At 39.4% G+C, this 21,762-nt stretch overlaps 3 protein-coding genes across 5 annotated transcripts in view; 2 read left to right on the plus strand and 1 right to left on the minus strand.

The window, feature by feature from the left end:
- The first annotated feature begins 479 nt into the window (after positions 1-479).
- On the plus strand, positions 480-9,283 carry LOC107313288 (claudin-22-like). Of its 2 annotated transcripts, none has more exons than XM_015861420.1 (3): positions 480-520; positions 3,035-3,142; positions 3,900-9,283. In XM_015861420.1, exon 3 carries the CDS (start codon positions 7,752-7,754, stop codon positions 8,403-8,405), a length of 654 nt encoding a protein of 217 aa, XP_015716906.1. In that variant the 5' UTR covers positions 480-520; positions 3,035-3,142; positions 3,900-7,751; the 3' UTR covers positions 8,406-9,283. The 2 variants fall into 2 exon arrangements, with proteins under 2 accessions (XP_015716906.1, XP_015716905.1); XM_015861419.1 differs by having other exon boundaries at positions 3,925-9,283.
- A 149-nt stretch (positions 9,284-9,432) lies between these two features.
- On the plus strand, positions 9,433-11,565 carry LOC107313287 (claudin-22-like). The gene has a single exon (XM_015861418.2). The coding sequence runs from the start codon at positions 9,601-9,603 to the stop codon at positions 10,255-10,257; it is 657 nt and encodes a 218-aa protein (XP_015716904.1). The 5' UTR covers positions 9,433-9,600; the 3' UTR covers positions 10,258-11,565.
- The window catches only part of WWC2 (WW and C2 domain containing 2), an 84,508-nt gene continuing 73,413 nt past the window's right edge, over positions 10,668-21,762 (minus strand). Inside the window, exons 20-23 of one of the 2 annotated variants that reach the window (XR_001554899.2) lie at positions 21,404-21,496; positions 19,980-20,222; positions 14,770-14,908; positions 10,668-13,409 (exon numbers count right to left, since the gene is read on the minus strand). Coding sequence is in view for 1 of the 2 variants with exons in the window: in XM_015861415.2 (XP_015716901.1) it covers positions 13,343-13,409; positions 14,770-14,897; positions 19,980-20,222; positions 21,404-21,496 (531 nt within the window). In the remaining variant the exon portion in view is untranslated. The remainder of the gene's footprint in view (positions 13,410-14,769; positions 14,909-19,979; positions 20,223-21,403; positions 21,497-21,762) is intronic. The other variant, XM_015861415.2, reaches the window with a different exon arrangement.

Genomic DNA, 21,762 nt, shown 5'->3' on the forward strand with positions numbered 1-21,762 from the left:
TCCTCTTGGCATTGTTACAAGAGTGAATGCGTGTGTGTGTGAATAGGTACTGCAAGGAGAATGAACATCATACCAGAATAAAAAATTGTACTGAATAATAGAATGAAATTTCATAATGGTGTCAACAACAGCAAAGAACTCTCCAGGTTAAACAAACTTCTATGTGCTGCTCTCAGTGGTGAACGTGTGAGTTGTGGTTCTTGTAAGCAGACATGAATCAGAGAAGTTCACTTGCGCTCCTTGAGAGATATAACATCTCGTTTTTCTCTCTAGCACAACAGCAAGTTCTATGATCACAGTTGTATGGGAAATTGGTAATCACAGCCTGAACCTCTGATTAATCAGCTGAGCCAAGTGTAGGGTCAGCTGTGGGAGCACAGGTGAGAGTAATTTAGCTGTAATTCAGCTCTACCTCCTCTAGACCTCATTTAAGGGCTGACCACCACTAAGGCAGCATCTCTTGGAGGTTACTCCTTGGTAGAGATTGCCTCAGCATTTCCCAGTGAAGGCATCCATATCGGTGAGTTTTTCCCTATAAATAACCTTTTGATTATCTGTTGCCGTCTTTGTTACCATCTTTGTATCATTCCACCTTACAACTGTCTTGCAGAGAAGGAATAATAAGGTAATGAGAAAGCATGAGAATATGATGGAGCATAAATGGTTTTCACATGAATACAAATGCATTGCTCCCAACCATTGAACCTATACTTTAAAAGAATCATCATGCATTTGGTGCCAGGAGCACTTTCCAAATATCATGCCATCTGTAGAATACTACGGTAAATTCATTCGCACATCTGCTTGGGAGCATACCCTTCCTTTAAAAACCAAACCAAACAAACAAAACCCACCACCACAACACCCCCCCTAAAGCCCCACAGTTTTTTGATCATATCTTAGAGTGAACTATACTAGACTTAAAGCAGAATGCTGTTGAGAGGATTATGTTTTTCCATTTCTTTTCTTGGGCTAGAGGAGTTGTTTTCTCAAAACGGCAAAATGCAGTTACTAAAGTATCAGTCTACAACGTGGTGCTGTATACAATATTTTCATCTTCAAGAGAGATTTCAACACAAATTTGCTTCTTGCCCTAAAGTGTATGGTCAACAGAAATGACTGTGACAGCCCTAATGGTAATGGTGTGAAAGAGAGGTTTTCTTTTCCATATTAATTCCTCTTACAGCACATTAGCTGGCAGTGTGCATGCTGTATACAACTCTCATAGTGGGCAGGTGAGCTCACAACAAGAGATTGCCACTCCTTATCTGCTTTGAGGTGATTGTATATTTAATTAGCTGGGAATCTTCAGCATGGGGAAGGCCTCTATGTGAGGGTGTTTATAAAGATATGTACAAAAATGAATTGTTTTGAGGTAATGACTTACAATTGCTTGTTCACTTTTTTTCCTAACATAAGAACTGGAGACTAGCCAATAAAATGATCTAGCAGCATGTTTACAATTCAAAGAGGGGAGAAATTATGGAAGGTGTAACTTACACAGTTACATTTCTGTTGTAAGATGCCTTGGATGCAGTAAACGTGTTCTTGTCAGGCAAATTCACAGGGAAACATAATGATGTAGACTTGAAGCCCAGGTTCAGGAGATCTTTATGTTGTGGAAAGAAGACAGTATCAATCTATCCTTATCACTTCCTTGTATTCTTTTCCTTCTGATTACCTGCTACTGACCTAGAGAGACCTTTGGCTTGGACTGGTGTCCTGCAGCCGTTCTTGTACTAGTGAATGTAGCTTTAGTATTCTAAGCTCGGTAACATGTCTGACTGTATTGTCTTGATATTTTTCTTTAGCTTATGCAGTTGCCAACCTTTGTCTATGTGTGATTTTGTACAAAATATTGCAAAGACATGAGTATATTACAGAACAACTGCTTTTGCACAGTACACAGCAAGAGATACTGTTAAAGAAAAAGGTAGGTTCTTCTGTGTGATTGGCCAAAGAATTCAAAGCAGATGTCTACTCAAGGGAACAAAAGTTTTCTTTATGTTGGGAAATACCGATTGTAATCATCTTCACAGTTGCCTTTTTTTGCAATCAGAACCCAAGCCTCTTCAATGTCTTTAATTTCTGCTAGTATGTTTTCTGTTTAAATGTTTGAATCTGTGGTACAGAGGTAGACTTTACACAAGTGACATTTAGAAAGTATTTGATAACTTTACAGGACATGTAGCGATCATTAGTTGGTTGAAATGAAAAGAATTATGGCATAGGCATGGTAGTAGAAGTCTTAGGCAGTTCTTTCTCTGAGTTGCTATGGAACATAGTCAGGCATTATCTGGAACTACTGAGGCAGAATTAATCAGAACTCCTGCAGTCTCACCTGTCTCAGCTATAGCATATTTAGCAATATATCATCTGTTATATATGTTAGTGGATTCTCTGCATCATCCTTTCACTTCTGCAGGCGGTGTTTGGCATCTTAGGATGCTGTCAAGTGGCAGCAGTTGGTGGGAGGCCAGGGAAAAGTGAAGGGGAAAAATTGCTCTTGCTCCTTCCTCCCTGCACTCATCTCTTCTTCAGTGAGATCATTCTGCCTTGTAGCCACTGAAGTGTCTCTTTTACTCCTTTCTCACTGTCCTCCTGTAGGAACATGAGTAGACAAAGGAAAAACAAAACCAATGTCTTATTTATTATTTTTTATAAAGGATGAAAGGTGGGAGGGAGAAGAGGGAAGAGACAGGGATGAAGATATCAGGAGATACCAGTGAGAGGTGGATAGCTAAATTTTTAATAACACTTATAAACATCAATGGTTTAGTTTGTTAATGGCAGGATGTCATGGACTCTTTAAATTGTAAACTTATTAAGGTCTTTATAGCTTGCTTTTGTAGCAAAATGCTCTGCAGCCTTAGAGTAGTTGCTTGCTAGGAAAGGCATTTCCTTTCTGCATCTTCTAGCTCCCTGCACCTTTAAAAACAGAGAACAGTGTAACCCATGACAATCTGATGAAAAACAACCATATTTAAAACTACTACAGTAACTTTGTTCAGCTTCTTCTCTCCCATCCCCCCAGATCTCAATTATGGCAGATGAGAAAAATGCCACAGGTGCCCCTCAGTTCCTTCACTTGTCAGACATTCTCATGGCTCATTTCACACCCAGGCTAGCCTGACGTTAAAAGGTATGTTCAGTCTTCTAATTTATGGTTAACAAGTCCATATTATCTTTGTAATCCCTGCTGCCGTGCAATAACAATTTCCAGCATAGGTTCTACTGAGAGCTACAAATAATTTTTTGAAAGTTTACTGATAATAAGAAACAGTTCTTGAGGAATGAGAGGAAGCTTATTATAATAAATGTTTGCAGGTGTTAAATGAAGAGCATAGTTGAAATACACGTATGTAACAGCCTATTAAACCAGAGTCTCATAATAAGAGATGGATAGTGATAAGGAAGCCTATATATTTTACAGCTCAGAAATTAATTTCTTAGACTTCCATCGTTCAAGGAAATCACATTCAAATCACTGTTCAAGTGACATGAATTTTCATACTTGCAGTAATCTCCTGTATTGACAGTACATCAAAAATAGTTCCCTGAAGAATAAGGCTAATTTTCTAACTCAGTCAGCCCTCACTTTGAAGTTTGAATTGGGATGGTGATGGAAAAGTTTCTGCAAAGGTTGGAGTACAGAGCCTTAAAGCATTCTTTATTCTTTCAGTATAATGATGGCAAATCTACCCTCTCTCATTTCAACCCTTTGAATAAGTTCCTAAATCAGAGAAAGGTAGTTTCACCTTGCTATGCTTAACTCTTTCAGTTCCTTTCTCTGCTAGATCTTGTGCAACTGCTGTTAATCTTTCATGACATCTTATTTCAAGATTTTGATTAATCTTACAAAAGTGAAACTCTTAACAAGGCTTTTGCATATCTAATAGGTGCGTGTTAATTAATTACATGCAGTGTTTGAAGAGGGAAGATATGCAGGGCTGGGCTGCCAATGTGGTACCGAAGAGCTAGGAACATGCCTATTGAAGAGGGGAGGTCCCATTCAGAAAGGCCTACAACAGCTGTGCCTTTTCTCCAGGACAGAAAGTTCTACTGATCCTTCCTGGCTCTTCCAAAGATGCTGAGGTGGCACATTTTTGCTGAGTCCTCACCTTCCATTGCTGTCCTCGGTCCAGTCTTGCGCTCTGTGTGCCAACCCCTGTGCAGCAGTGATGTAAAACCATCTGTGCTCCAGCAGCACCCTAGCACTTGCTAAGGGATACTCTTTTGGATGTGATGTTGAAGAAATAATGTAATCTCATAAATCAACACTTCTTAATATTGACTTAGATGTTTTATGAAAATGTACCAACGCTACTATTGAACTGTATGTTTAAAAGTTTAGCTTCTCTTCCTCTTGCAAAATGGAAACTATCCCTTCTCTGCTTTGCTTCTTTTCAGTGCTTGTGTGGTGGCTTTTAAGTGTTCAAAATTAAGTGCTGCTGCTGCAGGTTGCACTGTGGTTCAGATGGGCGTGAGCAACCAATGCTGTTCATGTGCTGCATTTTCTGTTTGAGGGTGTGTCTGACTTGGTGGTGTGATTTCAGTCCATCTGCTTTGCTTGCAGGCCATAATACAGCCACTGTCACTCTGTTGCTAAGTTGATGACTGTCAGTATTTGGAGGCAAGTAGGTAATTATTCAGGTTTCTCTTTCTACTGTGATGCACTCTGAAGCACTCTGAAATTTTTAAGATCTATCAACATAATTATGTATTTTTGGCCCCGATGACAAATTTCACTCAAATGTAGGCTAGGGTAAGTCCACACAGTAGATGTTTATTTCATGGGAGGGCACACTGGAAGTGCAAAACTAAAAGATGCTCCAGTGTCACAAGTAAATGGGAAGTAGTAAGGTAAGAAGTAGGTAAGAAGATGCTAACTCCCACAGCTTCCACTGTGGGAGTAATGAAGCGGAAGGCACAAGTTCATAGAAAAAGAAGAATAATCCAAACAAAACCAAATGCCCCTCTAAATTCATCTTCTCCTTTCTGAAAGCAAGGCTGTGTCAGGCACACAGGGTCCTGCTACAGTTGATGACAAGGTGAGGAGGGGCAGGCCTGTCTGGGAAGGCTCTCCTGTGCTTGCCCCATGGCACCGGCTGCCCAGTGGGTGTCCTGCCCTGCTGGCTAGCAGCAGTGGCCATCTCCAGTGTGCTGAATGAGCCACTACAGCCACCAGTGTTCTGGGCTGTGTGTTACTGTCATTCCTACATCACAGAGTTTGTTTCAAATTACCCTGAATTGTGGGGCAGACACTGATGGGAGTTTTGGACTCAGTGACAGAGAAGGTCGTTCAGCTGGTGCTGAGCAGAGCTGGGACGCAGCTCAACATGGTGCTTGTGGTGTGGCTGCTGTGCATCCCCCAGTTTTAACCTCTAGGATTTGCAGCAGCTCCAGGATGTTACATTCTGCACAGGCACAAGTTGACCAAAATAAAGTCCTTCTGAGAATGTGACATTTTCTATGTGTGAGACAAAGTGTAAAAGAAGATAGGAGAATTTACATAATCTTGGTTCATCTACAAGTTCTGTTTGTGTATGGGCTTACTGAGCAAGTTTCAAGTTGAGGCATTTCAGACCTTGTTACTACCCTTGCAACAAAGCAAGTCTTACCTTTTTTTACACTGGAAAAACAGATTCTTTTATAATCTTGCACAGAGTAGTTTAAAGAAGCCTTTGCTTGCTCTAAGTTGCTGCGTTGTTAACAGTAAATTGCAGAGCTGAATTGGCAAATCTTATTGATGCTGCAGACTCAGTGCTTCTGACCACAAAAATGTGAAGACTGGCATATTGCTGCTATGGTCAACATTAGTAGAATGAATGGACTTCATATGCCTGATCTTGTGCTTTTACACTGTATTGACAGTTGGAATTAACAGCAGGGAAGAAAATGTTAAAGGTTCATAGGCAAGGGAAGCGTGACTGGCTGCCAGTAATTGGCAGTAACCGTGATTTAAAAGTCAAATAAGCATGTAGCTCCTGAATGAGCAGAAGCGCTCCTGAAGAGCAGTTGTTTATCTGAAAAATTATTCAAATGGCATGATGGAGTTTCTCACTGAATGTTGTGATGGTTTCCAGAACTAGTTTTCTTGCTCTGAACACAAAAAGGGGGAGAGAAACCACATTGCCAAATCTAAAAGTGCAATCTGGAGTCTGAATGAATGCAAGGGGTTTTTTATTCCTTAAGCCTAGCGGGTGGCCAAAAGTAGAGCTTTGCTTGCATCAGTTTGTTCCCCATGTTGTCAGTAATATCCTCAGTGATTCCTGCTCTTGTGCGTTGCAATTTTTTTGACCGGGTATAACTCATATGGCTGGGCTGGTTCTCAAGCTAAGGGCAAGTATATTGTCTCTGTGCTGGCTCCTCACAGATTGTGGCAGTAAAAATGCAGAGATTAGAAACTGACACAGAATAATGCAGAAATGAGGAAGAGGAGAATTTCCTCACAGTTAAGTTTCTTAATAGTACCTTTCAGGATTTTGGAAACCTTCAAAAGTGGTGTTATGCTCTTCTATCACCATAACCTATTTTGAACAGCTACGAACTAAAATACACAGATTTGTCTGATTTGGTGCATTGTCACACCCAGCAACTGAAGGCAAGACTGGATAGTATCTCTGGGTCGTGCTCACGTGCATGTGTTTACACAGCTCAGCTTTCTCCTGTGCAGGCTGTGCTGTGACATGTGCAGGGGGAATAGAGGGCAGATATTATCGCTGCTGACCCAGTAGACAAGCACAAGAATAGCTATCATGACCGCAGGAAGAAACAGGGTTTGCTAGGAGGGTAATGGCATAGTGATATCTTGCTTTGATCAGAAAGGCACTAGACATTCCCTGGCCCTAGGAGCACTGAGTGCCAAAAGCCGTCACACACAGAGTGTATGCTCTGTGCCATCTGGGACATGGGTTCTAGGAAAGGGGACACTGGACTGGTGTAAGCTGCTACTGTGGAGTTGCTGAAGTCCTGAGGCAGGTACAGCTTACACCATCTGGTGATCTGCCTGAGTTCATTATGGCAGAGGGATGTCTAGGATTTCATTCTCTACGGTGCTTTGACCATACCCGTCTCCTTTTCCCCTTAAGAGTCAGTCAAAACAAAGCCCATTTTAAAAGAAATGAATGTAGAAAACGTGAAACGTAAGGATCTTTTACAGAGTGTCTTTTACAGTGCTGGGGACATAAAACAGAGCAGTGGAAGATAAGCCGTTATGTATGTTGAGGAAGTCTAAGAATAAAGATTATAGGCAAACAGTCTACCTTTCTTTACAAGGCCTTGATTTACATCCCTGAAATCTCAAATTTAGCTATTACAATGAAGTCCTGTTACGCACAGAGCTGACTTTTTTATCACCACTTAAAATCTAATTAATCCGTATCGAAGCACAAAGATTTCTGTTGTGTTTTAGGGTGAGGGGTCATAGAGCCTTCTTTGTTCATCCTCAGGCTTGTAATCATCAGGCATTGGGATATAATTTTACCAAGCAAATTGGAAGGTAACAGATCAAATCCTTATCGGAAAGACTAACTCATGGTTTAGTAAAGTCCTTCGTCCTTTATGTGAAACATTATATTCGTGAAGAACAAAAAAGTGCTTGAGAGCTTATAAAGGGTTAATAGCAAGGGCTTATATTTGGGGCAGCAGAGTACTAAAATCATCATAGCTACCACCACCACTTGAGACAGCGGTTGTTGCAGAACCGCTGGTGCGACCTTCTTCCACAAGCTTTTAGGACTGCTTTTGCAATGGCCTTGGTTTATCGACCAGTGGTGCAATTAAGTGGCATATTACTATCTCTGCTGGGATGGGTCCTATCCTGTCTCACTACCTATTTACCTCAGTGGAAAAATCTTAACTTGGAACTGAACGAACTGGAGATCTGGACCATGGGACTCTGGCAAGCTTGTGTTGTCCAGGAAGAAGGGGGAATGCAGTGCAAGGACTTTGATTCTTTCTTAGCTTTGCCTCCAGAACTCAGGATTTCTAGGATTTTGATGTTGTTTTCCAATGGACTGGGGCTTTTGGGCCTCTTGTTCTCAGGATTTGGGTTGGACTGTTTGAAAATTGGTGAGAGACAACTGAATCACAAGAAACGGCTGTTGCTGTTTGGAGGAATGCTCTTCTGGATGTCGGGGATTACAGCTATTGTCCCGGTTTCTTGGGTTGCCCATTCCACAGTCCAGGAATTTTGGGATGAGAATATACCAGATATTGTTCCCAGGTGGGACTTGGGGGAAGCGTTATTTGTTGGCTGGCTCGCTGGGTTTTGTCTTATCCTAGGAGGATCCCTACTTAATTGCACAATCTGCTCAACTGAACTTCGTCCATCCTCAGTCCATTATGCAGTGACAGAACAGCAAGATCAGTGTCAACACTTGGAAACTGAAACTAGGCCTTAAAACCAAAGGTTTTAAGCAGGACAGAAAGACTGCCCTATCTTTTCCAAACTCCAGTGCAAGCCAGCACTTTGTTCCAGTAGTAATTCAAAGGACTCTTTGTTACTTAGCTGATTTCCTAAACTTTTTCTCCATAACTGGTACCTGAAAATGGTTTATTTTCTCACCTGCTGAACTATTTAAAATGTTTCACAGGAGAACTTTATTTTTCATAACTATGTAGAAAAGGTGTTTTTGTTTTCTCAAGCGCACAGTAAAATTCTGAAAATGAATATGTTTGTTCCATGGCATGTTGGCTTTTAACCAAAATAAGCTTCCTTTTCATACAAAGCCAATGAACTGAGCCTCAAAGCTTGATTCCCTGTTGCAATTTTCCACTTGCCTAATGCAGTGACATGGGAACTTTTCCCCACATCCTTAACGCTCTACAAGCACGCATTGCCTCCAATTGTTTTTTGTGGACAAGCAAATTGTGCAAACTAGAGATTTCTGGAATGCTACCATGATTTGCAGATGTCTTTTTGTGCATGGGACATTACGATGTGGTGCTTTGTACCCAGGAAGTCGTGTTCGGGATCTCAACCTAGCACATAAAACTGCTCATCAAGTTATTCTGAGCATTTTGGCATCTGCAAAGGTGCACCAAAATAGGTTCAGAGAAAAAAAAATCCTTATGCTGTCTTGTTCTGACATAGTTACTGAGGTTTTATGCATCCTGACAAAGGTTTCTTAGGCTCCATTCACCTACAAGCAACACATTCTCAACTAAGGACCTTTGGGTTCTAACTGGCCACAATGAGGGCAGCCTAATTAAGTAAGTAAGAATGTACTGATGTGCTATTAAAGTACTCTGTATCTAAGGTTCTTATTTTAATGAGAAACTAAGAGATGCAAAAATTTGCAGAAATGTTTCAGTGCTCTATCAGATAGATGAAAAGCAAAGTATCTGACTAAAAACCAAATATTAACCAACTCAGACAAATGAAAGGCGAGCCCAGCTGTGGTCACACCCTTCAATTAGTGGTTTACCACACTGTTTCCTTATCCCCAAAATGCTGCACATGGAACCAGGTAACATTAAGCTGGAGGGGGAGGAGTATTTCACGCTTTATAAAGCTTTGTTTTAACATTTGCCTGTGTTCAGTATGTGCAGCAAATTGTCTTCAAAAGCAATCAGTTCAGTGCTACTTTGGTAAAAATGGACTTGGTCCACAGACACAGGCTGCAGTTACTTGGATTGCTGCTGTCTGTAATAGGATGGATTTTAACTGGTACCTGTAACTATTTACCAGACTGGAAAAACCTTGGCTTAGACTTAAATGAACTGGAGTTTTGGACTATGGGACTCTGGCAAACCTGCGTAGTCCAAGATGTTGGAGGAACACAGTGTAAAGACTTTGATTCTTTCCTAGCTTTGCCTGTAGAATTCAGGATTTCCAGGATTTTAGTATCTACATCAAACGGACTAGGACTTCTGAGCCTCATCATCTCTAGCCTTGGTTTGGACTGCCTAAAGATAGAGGATACAGAACAGAAGCTAAAGAAACAGCTGTTACTACTTGGAGCAATACTCATGTGGATATCTGGAGTTCTGGTCTTAGTTCCTGTTTCTTGGGTTGCCTACAAGATAATCCAGGAATTTTGGGATGAGGTGATCCCAGAGATTGTGCCCAGATGGGAAATAGGGGATGCATTGTTCAGTGGTTGGTTTGGTGGTTTTTTTATAATTCTAGGAGGCTCTCTACTCCTCTTGACAATCTTCTTATCATCTGACCATCAATTACCAGAACGGCATACAATGGCAGATACGCAAGACAACCGTCAACAGGTGGAAATTAGAAATGGGAGACTTTAAAAAGGGTACATGCAAGGTTTCTGGATTTCTTTCTCTTGCGTTACAGTAAGAAAATGCTGATGAACAGACTGGATACTGTTTACAAGACTGGGGGAGGGATTATTACAGTCTGGTTCCTTTCATTTCTACTTACTTTCAATTTTAATTAGATTGTAATAGCTCATCAATTAACGTAAGTCACCATTGTTTTTCTTCAAAATCTGATCAATTGCAGTGTTCTTCATGGTATTTTTATGTTAATTTGCTTGACTGTGTTGGTGTTGTTTTTCATGTTAAATGAGTAAAAAATTGTGGATCTCTAGGCATGCATGGGGACTTAACACTCTGAAATAACAGAAGCCCTAAAGTTCTGAAAGAGTTTGCAGTGCCAGTTCAACATACATTACAAAAATCTAATACAAGACATAACCTTAAATTCCACAGACCTTTATTCATTTGCAGTAGTCTACACTGTTTCCTTGGTGTCATACAATATTTTCTATCTAGGGTGTGTGTGTAAATATATGTGACTGAATATATCCCAGCACCACCGTACACACTCTGGAAAGCGAGCATTTTTGAACAGTAACAAGCTGCTGTCTGCTGGAGAGTATTCATTGCTATTGCAGCTTTTCTTTAATGAATGTAAAGAATTAACTTCAGGCGTATGCATCATTTTTATAACTTATCATAAGACTTGTCAGTGACTGATGTGAACTTCCCATAAATCACAAAGATTTTACACTGACAAACCTAAATGTTCTTTGTAGAAACAGATGGCTGCTACAAAGGCACAAAACAGCAATAACAATTGAATAAAACACTGGTCTGGAGAAGAACTTTGTTAAAAAAAAATGTATTTTCCAATCACTGAAACACATGGAAAGTGCAGAAACAAGTTAATCTACGTGATGTATTTGCATACGTTTACAGACAAATTAGAACAGAACCACATTCAGCATAAAACCTGATTAAATATTTAGTTCAGTCCTGAGCATTTGATATTTAATACAGCATAAACATAGCAATATTTTTTAAAAAAATTCTTATTTGATTTGTGTTCTATTACAATTTTTTTTCTAACATTTGCTCATTTGGTTAAATATTCTTGTACCAGAAATATTTAAATTTTGATATCTGCAACCGCAGTGATAGTGGTACCTGGAAACAGAACTAATTGCATTTGTTACGCTCTGCTGTGCAGAGTAAATTCTACTTGGAGTAATATCTATAATTGTAAACTGACAGGATTATCTGTTACGTGTTAGCTTATTCTATTGAGTGTTTTGAGGTCGGATAATTTAAATTTATTAAAAAAAAAAAAAAAAACAATAACAAAAAAACCAGATTTGTTAAAAGCTGCCTATAAATATGTTTAACTTTACCAATTTGGAAAACGAGGCACATTTTGCAATGAGTTTTTTGAGCAGAGGCCAACAATCCTTACATTTTGACCTCGCTCTGTGCTTACAAATATATGATAACACTTTCCTCACGTGCTGAATAACTTTCAGAAAAAGAAGCTAATCTGGCAAGAATTCAGACAGCTCTAAATACTTTTCACAATACCATCGTGAAATATTTTTATGGCCAGAACTGAACTATATTAAACAAAACATAAATAAGACTGTAAATAAATAAAAGAAAAATCACAAAGTACACCTCTAAACATCATTCTGCAAACATATAATCAAATCGAGAAGTTGAAACTGTCAACCTTCATTTCACCTCTACATTAAATAATTCCAGAATTATTTTATTTTTTTTAAATTGACCTTTCAAATATGTTATCTCAAACCCAACCAAGAAAAAACGAGTGGGGCATTCATAAATGATGTTTATGAATGTTTGGACAAGTCATCTTGCCCAAAACAGCACGTCTGGCTTTATGTTTAAGTAAGTGTGTGCATAAGAATGTGTTTGTGGATAAGAAAGCCTTTGGGTAAGGCTTACACAGAACTGTCAGTGTGAATTTCAGACAGCTGCCATCATAATGTTTGTTATATTCACTTCCATATTCTCACCAATTATAACTCTTTTGAGAGGTTAAGACCATGCATACATGGATAACATGATTGTACCAAAATACATGACTCCTTCTAGTCAGGATCTTTTTCAGAGAGGGTTTTCTTCGCCAACAAACTTCTGATATCCGAGTTACTGGGGGACAAACTTTTCTCCTGGTACAAATACTTCCATAAAATCCTCTTCTTAACCGTAAACCTAACGAACACTTCCATATTCTCCTAGCTGGCAATAAGGCAGCCTCCAGGACAAAAGACTAATACAGAGAAACTCATTTCTAAGTGTACAGTAGATGTAAGTATTCTGATTTCACTGTTGGTATTTCCAATTTGATTCAGCTTCCAGTTCAGAAAGCAGCTGCCCTTTTGGTAGGCTCACAGAAAGTTTTTAGGGTTGCTTGTCTGCCTTGTCTTTCCCCATTCTCCCACAGATGCAAGAAATCTTTTAGTGCAGGTTAAAGTACTGTACATTCACAAAATTTAACTCTGAATTTTGTCTCTCCCTACACAATATTACAGAACAAGAACAGAAGAAATTTATTTTCAGAAACAAAAACTCCAATGCAGGCGATGAATTTAATTAGCAGCTGTTGTGAGGCAGTCTTGACGTTTTGGAAAGAAGCTTAAACTTGTAGTTAACTTCAAACTACAAAAGTCACACTCTTATACAAAAATATTGCATGGCAAAACAGCCATCTTCACAGTCTGCTCACATGAAAATAGTGAAAAGATAAACAATCTTCTGTTGAACGTAATATTTCTCAACACAGTGCGGTTCAACAGGATACACGCTTAGTACTTCCTTTGTTCCATCTTTACAAATTAAAAACACATGCAATACATACAAACTGTACAAAATCAGCATCAATATACCAAAATTGATCTACTTTGGTTTTCTTTTTTTCTTTTTTTTTTGTCATTTTTTTAGACATACAACAATTCAATCCACTGTATTTTACAAATGAATGTATCAATATTGAATGTAAAACAGAAGAGCTGTAAAAGCAGGTCACTATTAATGTGAAGTTCATCTGAAAAAAAAGATGAGCAATGGATAAAAACATCTAATTGAATATGCATAATTATACATCATCAGCTGGAAGGGCTGGTATACTGATCTTTGCTCTTGTGAAATATGCTATCTTCTCCCTGAAATTACCAAACAGAACAAGTTAGTATTTTAGCATTTATGGCACAACTAATGTTATCCTCTGTAGAGCTGCTAATGTTACAGCATGTTTTTTTAAGATATAGGCTCGGAAAATACACTGAGTTTATTTACAACTGTGGTTGCCATTCTGCTATCATTTCCTTCTTAAGCACATTTATGTAAAAAGCAGCTCTAAAAGGCAATGTTTTGGTAATAACTACAATGACACAACTGAAATACTGTTCTAATGGCTGCATTTTCTGCCATATTTCAGGGGGACGGAAAGGGGGAAGACAAAAACAAAACATTTGATCCTGAATTTGGAAACAGAAAAAGAAAACTTAAAAATTAGGTCTGAGCAAGAAGCAGAATGATTATCCCATTCTGCAGTTGCTTCCACTGTGCTGTTACCATTTGTCTCCTATGAACTGAGACATTACTGAAGCATAACAAGTTCATATGCGCTTGTCTGACAGAAGCAGATGATTAATAGTGAGGGCTTACAAATCAAAACTCAGAAGAGACATTCTTTTTGAGAGCTTCAAAATGCACGTGATTTGTCTTTGAGGCCACATCTTTATACCAAGCCCAACTAACAGGTTGAGTACAATCTGGCCACGGGAGATGCCTATTTGTCCAACAGATTAAACCATGTTTTTCTCTGTCTGAGCTTCAGTTCTGTTTGAAAACAGTAGCACAGTATAAAAATAAATTTCATAAACTGGATTCCTGGGTTAATGCTGTGCTGATCGAATGACAAAGACGGAGTTTTACTACATCCCTCCCGCAGGGGAAGGATAGGGTCTTTTTTGGTGATGCCTGGTGCCTGAAACAAATCTCCTCTAAAGGAAAAGTAGAACAGTATGCATCTGCTCTGGAAACCGATTAATCGGTACTTTTGCTTTGCTCAAGACCTCTTTTATTTATGGGAGATTTGTATTTCCCTCCTTCTTTTGGTCACAGGAACAGCAGAAAGTACATGAAGCAATTCATGTGGTATTCTCACTTAGCATAAGCCAGTGCACACCTCTCAAACTTGAAAGCCCACTGTTAACCTGTGGGTCATCAGAGCCATGACATACAGGCACACATGTGCAGCTCACAGTGGTCTGAAACTTTTCACCATGCTTCCTCACCATCATCACTGCTCAGTGACACACTGCTGCCTTTATCATGTGAGCAAGTTACCCAGTCCTCTGAAATGTGTGATGTTTCTTGAAATTTAAAGGTGTGTGGATAGTTTTTAACTACTATGATAGGGTATGTTTGATTATATTTAGAAAAATTCATGTTATTTAACTACACAAAAAAAAAAAGACCATAAAAAGCCTCAACCCTTAATGGAATAAAAGGCCCTACCTGAATGACTGCACCTGTAGTGGCACTTTCTGACTCTGCTCCCGAAGCCGGCATACATCCTTTGAAGCTTTCCTCATCAGTTTCTCAGCACTTAAACCTCGCTTCTGCTCTTCTTTCGACTGCTCAGCCTGTAAAATAACTGTAAAATAACTATATTTTGCTAGTAATGAGCAACTGCTTATTTCACAGAAACTACAGCTTCTTTTGTCAAACAAATCTCTACACAAGGAGAGAGAACTGATCTCACAAGCCTAAGCAGTGGGCACTAGATAAGATAACGGGGCATTTTCTTAATAAAATAAAATAAACAGAACAAACCATGCCAATCACAGGTGGTTACTATGTGCTGGATGGTTCGATAAGGTATTTCTTATGACTGAAGTTAAACAATACCTGAATTAATACAAACAAAATGTCCTAATACTGGGAGACAGTAACTCCCCCATAGAATAGTTTTATTTCCTAAAGCAAGCTCTTCAGAAAGTCATTCAGAAAGTTGTCTGTACCTAATATGAAATGACAAATTAAGAAAAAATAAAAATGGAAGACATCTCTCAGAACACACATTCAAGCTTTGTAACCTTCTTTGTCAAGTTAGCAATCGTGAACTCTTGCACTTTTAATTGTGAAAAACATCTGTTTTTAAAAGAGAAACCATATTAGCCTATTGCTTAAATGTATGAAAAAAAGCCCTGCCAGGATGCATTAGTCTGAAAGAAATATGAGGGACTGAAGATGCATCCTTTCCAATTGTTGTCACCCGACTGCAAGTCTAATGTTAGTACGTGCTTCAGCTTAGAGATACTCTGTAAATTTATGCAAGAAAATATTTTAAATGCTACAGTGCTTACTGTACATGTGACTGGGGGGGGGGGGGGGGGGAAAGGAACAAAGCCGTAAAATAATTGTTTGTCTCTGAAATGCATTTTTCACATCAGTGTCTTCTACTATTAAAATGCTTTGAAGACACTGAGGGCATAACCCAAAATCAAGTTAAACTGATGCTAAATCCACTGAAATAAAAATTCCAGCACCACACAAAGCATGAATGGGAAATAGTCACTTATCTTCCTTTATTATGTTAATAAAGGATTAAAACCAAACTGGTAGAAGGGTAGATGCAAGATAACAGCATTTTAAATACAAAGGATACCTCTTAGCATCTTCTGTAAAATCAGATTAGGAATAGCATTTTTCTTATCCTATGAATCCTTACTAAACATTGCACATAAGAAGGGAACTGAACTGAAGGCAATGGGAACCCTGGAATAAACCACAGGTGAAAGATGAGAGCTCTCAAGGGGTTTCTTGGCTCCATGGACACTGATTTCCATTTCAGAGGTCCTTGCTGACTTGCTTGTCCCTTGAGCTGGCGATAGCCATCAGTGCTCTCTCAGTCCTAATGGTAAGAGAAGTCATAGTCCTAGCTGAGAGGTTCATTTAAGTTGCTTAAAATACATAGATTTTGCATGCAGATAACAACTCTTTTGCACTGTAGCAGTGTCAAAACTAAGGTAGGAACATGGTCTGGTACAAGAGATCATGGATCTTTCTTGACATGAATGCCCATAAGTGAGTTACAGTATCTCCATACCTCAGTACTGCTGCCTCTATTGCAGACTTCTTTAGCGAACACTGCCACATCACCAGCACTGTCTGTTACCTCAAATGAAAGCACACGTCCAAGCCAGACACAGACATCTTCTAACTTGGTTTCAAACTTAGGAATTCACGTCTCCAGATCTGAATTCAGCCTGGTAGGTTCCCAAACAACAGAACCAACTAATACAAAAACACTACCCCATGCTATCAGCTTCACAGTCTTTAAGGAAACGTGCTTCCAGCAGATAGCGGCACCCTGCATCTGCTGAAATGGGCTCCGGTGTTTGTATGAAGGAATGCCATTTTAAAACACCCCCAGTCAGCTTGTACTGCTGTTAACTGATGTCCCTAACTCCAAAATAGCAAAAGATTTTAAAATGGAATTAGCCTGTAAACACTGTTTTTCCTACTAGCTAGTAAACATACATTTGCAATCTGCAACTGGCAGTGTATTAATTAATGTTCTGCACGTCACTGGCCATATGCCTTTCTCAGCTCCCGAGCTAATATTTATTATCAAAACACTAATAGAACAATATTCCAAAATTCTCTGATTTTATCTTTTCCCTCTTTATATGAGATTCTTATGATTAATGCACTTCAGGTTAGCAACAAAAACACTGACTGTCCATTTACCTTGCTGTTTGATACACGTACTCCTTTCTGATTTGTTACATTTTTATATGCAGGAAATTACTCTGAGCTAACAATACATAGTGAGGGATCAAGGTTGTACAGACTGACTTGCCAGACAGCTGTCAATCTTTCTTTGAACTAGTGTGGCAGGCTGCAGAAAGGTACAAGATATTGTCTGCCAGTGTAGAGCAGCAGCGCCCAACTGAAGGGAGAAGTGGGAACTGAGGGAAGTAATTTCTCCCATTTGCCACAGCTCCCACAAACATGGATCAGGACTCAGAACTTGATAGTTTCGCTGTACTCTCAGGTAGATTTGGCTTCAGCCCAGTCTGTCTAAGAGAACACACATAAGAAGGTATATACAAGACGAGGTTTATATTAGTGCTGAGCTTCTTGAGTGATTTATAAAAGCAATCCTCTGTCTACATGAACTACAGAAAGGCATGCTAATACTCTGGCCCTGCATTCATTATGGGCCAAAAATCTGGCTTTGGATAGACAGGAATCTCTTTATCTGTGCTTAATGTAAGCATGAGATAACAAGTAATAAGGAAAGCTTAGCAAAATTAAAGCTGAAACACTAACTCCTGCCTTGTTCAGTGTTTTTTTTTTTGTATAGAAGAATGAAAGAGTCTAATGAAAAGCTGTTGTCTTTGTTTTGGTTTTGTGTTATTAGGGGCTACACTGAAGATGTACTGGAAAGAAATAAGCCATTTATAGCTAGACACAGGAGCCTTTTTAGGATGCACACAGAGGACAGCAGGTATCTGAAAACTTACTTGTATGAGGATTTAAGACAAACGAGCAAATGTTGCTGCTGTACAGTATTACGTACTGTTTCCTGATCTGTAGGTATTAGTGGACTCTATGTACTTGTACTATGTACTTGTACTTAAAAAGTCTGGTAAGAAGGGAAGGAATGGAGCCTGTGTCTTAGGCTTCAAGCAGAGTAACTGTACTATGAGCAGCCACTGATTTTGAACATCCCCCAAATCTGCAATTTCTTTTTTTACTTGAGACATTCCCGGTTATCCTGGCACTTAAGAGCTGTCGCATTAGTCTGTGCCATTATAACACCTGCAGAACCTGAAAATAATCTATGACGATGTTCTTTAGACTGCTGTGTTCTGCTAACCAAGGAGGAAGCACTAACAGCAGAGTATAGCTCAGGGCTGATCTGATCCACAGGGGAAGGCTGTAATGATATGGAGTGGGGATGAGAGAGAGAGAGAAAGAATAGTACTGATCAAGAACTGAACTGAGAGAATATACTGAGGAAAAAAACCTTTTTTTCCCCCCTAAGTTGATGGTGAAGGACTTCTTGAATGAGATGCTATTGCTACAATTAATAACCTCTGCTAGAATTTTCTTCCATAAATTTATCACACCGCTTTTTGACTCTACAAATTTGCAGCATTCATGATATTTGGTCAAAACCTGTTTTTTACAGTTTCTAAATGTTTGTTTTTTTTCAATCTGTTACCTCTTCAGTTCAATACTCCCTGCATTTTAAAAGGCAATGATTAGTCGCCATCCTCCTTGTCACCTGTGATTGTACAGTTGAGGCTACTTGGCCATTCCTAACATAGAAGCTGTTTCCTCCCTCTGACTGTACTTGTTCACCCTTGGCAGTTTCACTACTTACTTTGGGATGGGGAACCAGAACAAATCAATGTTTATGTTGCAGGCATAACATGTATTTCTGTCATTAAAGGATTATTATTTGTTTCATCTCAGCTTTCTTTTCTTTGTTTGTAGTTCCCAATGTCTTATTTGCTTTTTGGCATCTGAACGCTGTGATGTTTTTGCTGACATTTTTGTTTCTTGTATCTGTAATATCCCATTCCTAACAGCTAATTCAGAGCTCTTTTTGTGTGTAAATATTAGGATTATCCCTTCCCTACCGTACCAAAGTGTACATACTGACATTTACTATTTTTATTTAAACTGTTGCTTACATATTAAGAGGACCTTTGCACCTTGTTAATATCTGTATCCATTTTTACTATTTTGAATAACGAGGGTGTCATCAAAACACTCCTCTCCATCAACAATGAACAGCTAAAGAACACAAATCCCTCCTGGAGGTCACTGCCAACATCCCCTCATTGAGTACTGATGTTTACACAGTAACACTGAGAGGAAGGGAGCTCCAGAGGGTGACTACTCCCATCTCCTGCTTAGAGCAGGTCAAGCCAGAGCTGCACACTCAGCATCTTCCACCATTAAGTTCTCAGTATCTCCAAAAGTGGAGGTAGTAGAGGCTGATTTTTGTTGCTGTTGTTCACCACTTCTCTGGGCCTTTATTTCATTGTACAATCCCCCTCATGACATAAAAAAAGAAACACATCCCAAAACAAAAACCACTCAGCATCCAGTTTTTCATATATCAAGCCAGAATCTCCTATGTTCCATCTTGTCACTGTTATCTCTCAGCCCTTCTTATCCTGCTTCTTGTTTTTCATCCACTTGAGGGCATCCTGACTTAGCTTATGTTAGTTTAGATGCTGAATATGTAGTTGTATGACTTTACAAGCACATGAAGAACAGAATTTGGTAATCTGCAGGCATTATCCTCCATAGGGAACTACACCAGGTTGGATATACTACCTTTTCCATAATCCCACACTAGTGAAAGTAATGGCCAGTGCCCCTCCCTGCCTGGTACAAAGATCTCTTAGCTAACAATTGTGTGAAGACTGCAAGTCAGCCAATGCTGAAGGACAAAACTACCTACAAAACTTTGTATATATACGGCTGGGAGAGCAATGTTCACGTGGCACCAGAAAAATAACATTTCCAATTGTAGGTTTAAATACTTCGGTACGGACTAAACAAGAAACAGTGTTCACATATCTGAATTATGTACTATATGTAGTCAAACATGAGACTCTGTAAAAATCTTTTAACAAATTTAAAAAAAAAAAGAGAAGAATATTTTTCTTCACACGAAATCTGTATGCTGCTCATACCTGTTTCTCAGCCTGTTTCAAGAGTTTCTGGAATCGTTCATCCTCCAGTACACACAGGGGAAGGTCTGTCTCTCCTCTACCTTTCATTTCTTCAAGCTTCTGCTTAAGATCCCGCAAGGCCTGAAGCTCATCATTCAGGCGATTCTGTCGTGTGCGTGACGCCTGGAGGTCCAGCTCCAAGTCGAGGGAAGTGCGTACGGGGCACTCTTGCGTAGCTCTTCGCATGATTGGTTGGCAAACAGGCTGAATCATTTGGGAAAGACGAGAATAAAAATTAGTACCTGGAGAGGCCAGTGGAGGGTTTGTTATAATGCAGTCAGAAAAGCTCAACTAATTTTTGTTTTCCTTCAGCAAAATGCTTCTATTTTGAGATCCAACTCCAAAAATCCACCTATTCTGAAATTACTCTTTAATTAGTAGCTACAAATAAGTGCAAAAGTTTCACCAGCCATTTGTAGAATGATAAAGTTAAAACTAAGAAATCCTTTTCAGATCCTCAGGACAGCACTATGCCTGTAGCCCAAAACTACACGAGACTTCTCCACAGTCTTTAATACTTCAAACACTATTATTATTTTAGTCAACATTTGCTTTTTCAAAGTCCAAGCAATTATTTAATATTATGAAAACTGTAAACAACCTCTTAGTGTATTGCACATTTACTTAGTATCTTTTCACTGTGCATTTCACACGAATAAGTGGGGCAGAACTAGTCATCCCAGGCTATTCTGTATTACTTTCTTATATCAAATGGAACCCTGCAACCTGGTAACGATCCTTCTGCAGAAGTATTTCTTTTTAGTTGCTATCAAGATTAAAAATATACCTCATGTCTTAGAAAAACAAATTCTATGTAAAATAAGTGTGATCTTACTCTCTACTTCTTCAGTCCCTTCGTTATCCAAACTCTCTTAAGAGTAAGCCAACTTTGAAAGCATATCAGAATCCTTGAAATTTCCACCCAGACTTGCTCAGCAGGTGCACTGCTGGTGCTCACGCTTGTGCAGCTTCAGCTGCCTTCGTTCCCTTTGTCAGTGGGCAAAGATGAGCCTGGTCCAGCCTGTCCCTAGAGACAGCCAAGGTCATTGATGAACTGGCACAGCTTGCCCAGAGAGGTGGTGGGTGCACCCCAGGGTCAGGCTGGATGGGCTCTGAGGACCTGATGGAGCTGCAGACATCCCTGTTCATTGCAAGGTAGCTGGACCAGACGGCCTTCAAGGGTCCCTTCTAACTCAGACAATTCCATGACTCTATGGAGGACAAAGACTGCTGTGCTGAGATTTCAACCTGAAACTACAGGGGATGCCTGTGGTACTTGCATCGCTTTTGCTCATAAACTTGCATTCAAAAGCATATGGTTTGAGTTATTTGCTATTCCCGATTCCCCCATTTGTCTTAAACCATTCAGGTAATGCAGTACATACCCGTTTGACTCTCAGGCTCCTCCTTTCCGTGGCATTTCTCACAAAGAGAGACTTTTTGGCTAGTGTTGAGCTGTCGCTGTCACTTCGACTCAACTGTCAAAACGTACACAATGAACAGAGATATAAAGCATCTCCACATACAAATACATCTGTATTGGATAAAACCAGTCAGAAAATCTCAGTGCTGATAAACATGTAGGTAATTCTTAGCATAAAATAAAACATTTTTCAACTAAAGTATATATTCTAAAATTCTATTCCTAGGCCAAGACAGCCATCGATCTTAATGAATAGGAAGTAGACTGTTCAGGAATGCAAGGAAGGTAACCGGGTATTAAGAAGGACCAAATGCACGGCTG

The sequence above is a fragment of the Coturnix japonica genome, chromosome 4 (assembly GCF_001577835.2).
Source record: "Coturnix japonica isolate 7356 chromosome 4, Coturnix japonica 2.1, whole genome shotgun sequence".
Classification (NCBI taxonomy): domain Eukaryota; kingdom Metazoa; phylum Chordata; class Aves; order Galliformes; family Phasianidae; genus Coturnix; species Coturnix japonica.

Excerpts from the sequence above, each read along its gene's own strand:
- LOC107313287 (XM_015861418.2), top strand. The coding sequence starts at position 9,601 with ATGGACTTGGTCCACAGACACAGGCTGCAGTTACTTGGATTGCTGCTG.
- LOC107313288 (XM_015861420.1), top strand. The coding sequence starts at position 7,752 with ATGGCCTTGGTTTATCGACCAGTGGTGCAATTAAGTGGCATATTACTA.